The sequence below is a fragment of the Rhinolophus hipposideros genome (genome assembly GCF_964194185.1).
Source record: "Rhinolophus hipposideros genome assembly, chromosome: 6".
Classification (NCBI taxonomy): domain Eukaryota; kingdom Metazoa; phylum Chordata; class Mammalia; order Chiroptera; family Rhinolophidae; genus Rhinolophus; species Rhinolophus hipposideros.
This window is the reverse complement of record NC_138052.1, coordinates 62,722,964-62,730,134: the sequence shown is the minus strand read 5'-3', so window position 1 is coordinate 62,730,134 and position 7,171 is coordinate 62,722,964. Positions and strand designations below refer to the sequence as shown.

The 7,171-nt window shown below is 40.5% G+C and overlaps 1 protein-coding gene across 2 annotated transcripts in view; it reads left to right on the top strand.

Annotated features, from left to right (window-relative positions):
• Positions 1–4,876: 4,876 nt before the first annotated feature.
• The window catches only part of NEMP2 (nuclear envelope integral membrane protein 2), a 64,916-nt gene continuing 62,621 nt past the window's right edge, over positions 4,877–7,171 (top strand). The window contains exon 1 of one of the 2 annotated variants that reach the window (XM_081051960.1): positions 4,877–5,074. In XM_081051960.1, the coding sequence (XP_080908086.1) occupies positions 4,966–5,074 (109 nt within the window). In that variant the 5' untranslated portion in view covers positions 4,877–4,965. The remainder of the gene's footprint in view (positions 5,075–7,171) is intronic. The other variant, XM_081051959.1, reaches the window with a different exon arrangement.

Below are 7,171 nucleotides of genomic sequence, written 5' to 3'. Positions count from 1 at the left end.
GACTTTCTTGTGTCAATTTTCTTCATAAAATAAAATATTATGTTTATTACAAATAAAACGTTATAAATTACTTCCCAACAGTTGCTTACACTTTCTTTCCACTCCTATGATCAACAATAACATCCTGGAAAATAAAGGAGTCAAAATCTGTATAACAACTCTAAACTACTCTTGGGTTTATGCAGATACAGAATACAAATAGACCGCAATATTGGAAATAGAAACTAGTGAGATGAGAGAGAGAGAGAGAGAGAGAGAGAGAGAGAGAGAGAGAGAGAGAGAGAGAGAGAGAGAGAATACAAGCAGAAGAACAAAATATGAGACTCTGTTATATTTATCTCCATCTCACAGCCCCCACATGCCTTTTTAAAAAAATATTTGAGTTCTTTCTAAAAACACATGAAAGAAAGTAGGTTGAAGAATTTTTCTGGATAACTGTGACCAATGGGGACATTCTGAAGTATGTGATCAGGCACTGAAAGCAAGAGGAGAAAAATCCCTGTTTTAACTGAATTGAAGGGCTCCTGAATCATACAAAAATCTTTGTCATTGTCAATAAATGACTAATAAAAGCAATTAAAGAACTTAAACAAAAAGAACATCGGCAGTTTATAGCTTTCTCTGAAAGAAAAGAGTTTCAAATATAATTATCTCACTATAAATTGTTTTAATAGAAATTATTTTGGTTAAGGGAAGAAAACCCCTAGATTATAGAGAAAAACAAGTTAAGAAAAATGAGTCCTAAGGGTGTGTTTGCAGCAAAGAAAACTTTGGCAGAAGTTCTTTAGGAATCAAGTGAAGTGGAATGGAATTGGATGGGGTTCAGGTAAGAGAGAAACGATGCTGGGAAAATGTATTTACAGTGTAAGCCTAAGATGACTCACGGCAATTTAAACTTATTTCCTTTTTACTCTTTGAAAATGTAACAATTAACTGGTGACTGATTTTCTGTATCCTAATTCCTTAAATTAACTCTTACAAAGAAAGCTGTAACTCTTTAACCTTCTTTGCTTCAGAGTAACCAAGCACATCAGTCTTTTCCCATATATACTATTTTCTAGCCATCATTGAATAATCATCAATCACTTTTGAATATTTTTTCCCACTACTAATACTATGGTCAAAAGACTATTTGCCTCAGAATCATAAGACATATTTCTAGTAAATATTATATAAATAAGCTTTTGCTTATTTATCCATTATGACAATGTTTGCCTTTTAATTAGGTATTTGAGACCTTTTATATTTAATGTAATTATTGGTTTGGTTGGATTTGAATCTACCATCTTTAAGTTGTTTTCTGTTTGTCACTTTTTTCTTATTTTCTTGCCTTCCTTTGGATTTTTATTGTTTCATTTTACCTCCACTATTGACTTATTAGTTATATCTCCTTTAAAAAGATTTCAGTGGTTGCTCTAAGGTTTACAATATACATCTTTAATTCATCACAGTCTAACTTCAAGTACTACTATGTTACTCACGTATAGTGAAAGAACTTTATGATGGTATACTTCCATTTCTTTCCTCTCATCTTTTGTGATATTGTAGCCATTCATTTAATTATACATAAAATTCCCATGGTGCATTGCAACTATTTTGCTTTTATATTTACTCTTGTTTTTATTATTTCTAGAGCCATTTTTCTTTGTGTAGATTCAAATTTCCATCTGCTGTCATACTCTTACTGCCTGAAGAACTTCTTTTAACATTTCCTGTAGTGAGCATCTGCTAGAAATGAAAAAGGAAAATGAGATATTGCAGCTGGGTATAGAATTCTGGATCGACAGTATTTTTTTCTTTTACTACTTCAAAGATGTCACTACATTATCTTCTGGCTTACATGGTTTTTGACAAGAAGCTTGCTGTAAGTTTTATCCCTCTGTTTGCATTGTGTCATTTTCTCTGCCTTCAAGATTTTCATTTTATATTGTTTCTATTAATTTTGGAAAATTCTCAGCTTTATATCTTAATATATTTCCTCTCCCTCATCTTTTCTCTCCCCTCCTTCTGAGACTTCAATTATATTTGTGAATCCAATTGATGTTGTCTCACAGTTCTTGCGTGCTCTGATTTTTCAAAAAAATTATTTTCTTGCTTTGTGTTTCAGTTTGTCTAATCTTTATTTACCTCTTTTCAAGTTCACTGCTCCTTTCCTCAGCTATGCCCAGTGTTTTGATAAGCATATTGAAGCAATTCTTCACATCTCATAATGCATTTTTAGTTCCTAGCATTCTCATTTCACATTTTTAATAACTTCCGTTTCTCTGCTGAAATTCCCTATATGTTCACAAATGTTTTCCACCTTTCCCACTAGATCCTTTAACATATTAATCATAGTTCAACATCTGGGTCATTTCTGAATCTGGGTTTCTTGATTGCTTTAGCTTTTGATAATGGATTTCCCCCCCCTGCTTGTTTTGGTGTCTTATAATTGTGATTGTATAACGGATATCATGTGTAGAAAAACAGTAAAGACTAAGGTAAATAATATTTATACCCAGAAATGGGCATGCCTGTTCTGTCAGAAGAATAATGTGGGTGATTGAGTCAATCTAGGCAGGAGTTAAGCTGACGTCAGGTTTTATTGTTGTTATCATTACCTTAGGTGTACCACAAGATTCACATTTTCCTGCCGTTACCTTGTACCGTGTTGGGCCTGGAGTACTGGAGAGTTTTTCCTCAGTGTCCCTCAGCTTTCACCAGTTTTTTTTTATACAGTGTTATAGAGGGGAATCTCTTCCCACACTCTTTCTCCTCCTCAGAAAAAAACTAGTGTTGCTTATTACTGATGCTTGGCTTGTAGTAGGGCAAAGGGGCATAGTGCTGGTCCAGCCTTGGTCTTTGGTAGGTCCTCTGTACCTGAGCCTTAGAGGTGAGGCTTTCTCAGCATTTCTGACCTTCTGACCCATTGCTGCCAAATCCCGCTTTGTGTCTGGTGTGTGGAGTGAGAAAGAGTTTCCTAGCAATACCAAATCTTTATATCAGTTCAGGGCACTGAGCCTCAGTGTTTCCTGCTGCTTCCCCAGAAATAGAGGGTTTGTGGTTCTCTCTCTCTCCCAGAAGCAGTGGATATTTGTCATGGCCCTGTTGGGGTAGTGTTTTCTGCCTCTCTCCTGGTGGCTTAAAGTTTTCATATGAGAGAATGGTTTAGACACATTAGGAGAGGTTTCTTGATTGTCCCCTAAAGACAGAATTGTCACTTTCTAATATTCTTGTCATATCTGGAAAAATATTTATTGCAATCCCACAGAGAGTAATGGTGTTTCAATTTAGTTTCTTTACTGTTATTTATTAAGGATGTACTACATGAAAAGCACTTTAAATGTTAACTTAGTACATTGTTGCCTGTTCTTTAGTTCTCTACATCTTCAGGAAACCACATTTGTCATTCAAGAACTGTTTGTATTGGCCACTTTCCATAGTACCATGCAAAATTAAACTAAATCAAAATGAATGTGGTTGGGGGCGGGGGGGACATTGTGCAAGTGCAAGAGGCAAGTGTACACCTCACACTTCGATCCAGAGTTCTGCTGTTTCTCTGGAGACAGTCTGCAGGGCCAGACAAGATGGGAGTTCAAGTAATAATAGTGTACTTGTAAAACATCATTCCCCAGAAGACTCCCTAACAAGGAGATTTCTGAACTTTCTAAAATCCATATATGGGTGTACACATGGTGCCAGGCGTTTGAGAGCAGTTGGTTAAACCTTATTTTGAAGACAGGGCAAGTCTAGTGAGTCCTACTCAGACTTTCAGGGAAAATGAGGCTGAGCTATATTTAGATGATTGCTGTCATAATTGGGTTGTCTGAGGTACATCAGCAGACCAGAATTAGAAAAGGGATATGACCTATTATTCTAGTAAATGTTTAGTGTGAAATATTGAATCATATTAATGGATTTCCAGGGCCTGAGGAGGGTCTGTACTTAAAAATAAATAAAATACAGTATAACATTATTTAAGCCTCCAAGTTTTATACTAATCAATAGTAAGGCCATTCAAGATATTTTCCCGTTCTACTGAAATTTTGTATTAGTTTTAAGTATACAACATAATGATTTATGTATATATTGCAAAATGATCACCAAAATCAGTTTAGTCAAACATCCATCCTCTCACAGTTACAAATTTTTGTGTGTGATAACTTTTAAGATATGTTCTTAGCAACTGTCAAGTATACCACGCAGTATTGCTAACTTTAGCCACCATGCTGTATATGACATCCCCACAACGTGTTTATCTTGTAACCAGATGTTTGCTCCTTTTGATCACCTTCACTCATTTCACCCAACTACTCCCGCCCCCCTGCAACTACTAATCTGTTCCTTATTATTATTATTTTTTTAACTGCAAGGTAATTTTAAGGGATATTTTATATTAGTGAGGGGACATTTTCCAGCTTCTTTATAACGAAATGTGGTGTTTATGAGCTTAGACGTACAAATCAATGTTATTTAAGCAACCGAATCGCCAATTTCTTATTGCTTGTTACAAACAGAAATAAAATGAAAAAAAAAAAAGGAAAAATAAAGAAACTGATCTACACACTAGTGAGAACTCTGAAAATTGAGCCCTAAAACCCCTCAAGTCATCGGTATGGCAAGTTTTAAGCAAAATTCAGAGGAGTGGCCCCTCCTAACCCACAACCTCCCTGGCGCAGAAATTGGTGGGATGTGTCCCAAGCGTCTGGAAGAGAGAACGAGGCCCGAAGGGCTCGGAGGCCCGGAGGGGCCGGGAAAGAGCTACCGAAGCCTTAGAGACCTTGGCCAGCGGGGCCCAGCTGGCGCGGGCGGAGGCGGAGCATCAGACTGACTCCTCCTTCTCTGCTCAGGGGAGGCGGGGCCTCACCCGTTTCGCCCCGCCCCGTCGACCCCTCCAGACCACGCGCCATTTCTGTTACTCCAGACCCTACCGGCCCCCAAGGGCTCTTGGCGCGGTGGGTGGCGCGGAGCTGACCCCGGGGCGGAATGAGGCCACCCCCAGGGCTGTGCTGGCTGCTGCTCTGGCTGCAGCCGGTGGCCACACTGCACGCAGGCGCGGTGCGCGGGGAGGCGGCGGGCGCGGCGGCGTTGTCAGGTAACCGCGGGCCCCGGCGGCGCGCGCGCTCGCGTTCCCGGGCTCCCGGGCTCCCGGGCTCCCGGGGCACCGCGCGGTGGCTCCCACTGCTCGGGGCGCGAGCTCCAGGGCGCCGGGTGGGCGCTTGTGGTCTGGCGGAAGGCTCACCCCGCGGGCGCGGCCTGTACTCGGGGCAAGCCCAGCCTCCGTGTCCGCCCGGGCTTCCCCGATCTCTGCTGACACGGGACATTTTATAATTTTAGGATTAGAAGCGATCGCCAAATTCAAAGCCTGGCCCAGTGCCCTAGTTTTACAGACGCAGCATCCTAAATTCAGAAATGTTTTGATTTGTCCAAAGTCACTGGCACAGCTTTGGTATGGTCACATCCATTTATGTTGAAAACTTGATCACGTCCCTGTTGCTTTGGTCTCACGACTAGAGAAGGTGAGAGCTTCAGCTTTGGAATCGGATTGAAATTCCCCTGCCCCCGACCAGCGCTGTGAGCTCGAGCAAGTCACATAAAACAGATAATTATACCCCACAGGACTATTGTGGTGTTTAACGTGTACAATACCTGGTACATAGGGAATAAAAAATTGTAGTTGCTCCCAGTGTTGTTTTGGTTTATCTGTGCGGTGCCCGCAAGGTCCTGGCACAGAAGGGGAAGTCGGGACTTGTAACTCCAGAACTGCTACTCGTTTGCGTGAGTTTTTACATTTCTATTTCATTTTCCCCCCATAAAATCATTTACAGTATTTCCTGGAATCACAGTCCACCAATTTCTCTTCAACTCATTGGCTACCTCTGACTGCAAGGGAGGCAACCAAGTGTGGTCTTTCAGCCTGGTAGCTCCCCCCCCCCCCCCAGTAAAATCAGGTTTCTTTGTTTAAGGATGAACACAATTAATTAGATTTTGCCACAGTTGCCAACTCGGGAATCTTGGGGAATTATTTCACACCAGTTTTAACTGAACATTTGTTGAGTGTGTACTGGGTACTAAGCAGTGCTAATAGTACTTCAACTTCATTTTTATTTAATACCCATAGTAGCCCTGTGGGAGGGTGGGTAGCTTTTATAAATCCATTTTTACAGATGAGGAAATGAAGGGTTAGTAGTAAGAAATGTGACCAGTATATACTGATGAAAAAATAAACCACAGATCTGTCTAAGAAGGAAGGTCTCTGAGCATGGCAAAAACCAGAAAATTGTAAGTAATCCTGGAGGAACCTCAGTCATTACATTCAACCACCCACCTGTAGAGTTACCATGATCCAGGCAATACTCTTTATGTATCATACAGGTGTAATCAAACAATACAGTGAATGTTTAAATAAAAAAAAAATTATTACAGTAAAAGACACATTGCCATTAATCCCCATAAAAATAATCCCTTTCGCTTTGAACACCTTATCCCATCATTCTTGTTCTTGCCACTTTCTGAAGCAGTTCTGGACGTCCTCTTTTGTGAGTGTCTTTAGTTGCACTGTCATGGCTGCCTCAATGCCCTGAATCAATTAAAAATGTTTACGTTTCATGGTCAATTTGACTTGGGGAGGAGCCAGAAATCACATGGTGCCAGATCCAGTGAATAAGGTGGATGAGTTTACACCGTAATGTTTTTATTTGACAAAAGTGATGTGTGACATGGAGCCTTTCCATTGTGATCACAAAATATGGTGAATGCTCCTGCTGAGTGCCATCCAGTATAAAGGCAGAGATCTTCAGTATGGGAAGCGGCATGTAGAATCTTAGTAGCAGTGTGTGACAAGTTTCAAGTTGTTCAGCTAAGTCAGTCGGGTGTGAGCTATGATTGAAAGTGTGTTTTAAAGTGTACCTTAAATCATCCTCCATCCTCCAGCTCTGTGTCACACATTACTTCTGGTATATGGCAATTTCTGTCAAATAAAAACATTACGGTGTGTCCTCATCCACCTTATTCACTGGATCTGGCACCGTGCGACTTCTGGCTCTTCCCCAAAGTCAAAATGATTCTGGACATTGAGGAGGCAGCCACGACAGCACAACTAAAGACATTCACAAAAGATCACTTCCAGAACTGCTTCAGAAAGTGGCAAGAACGATGGGATAAAGTGTGTTTGAAGCAAGGGTGGGGGGGT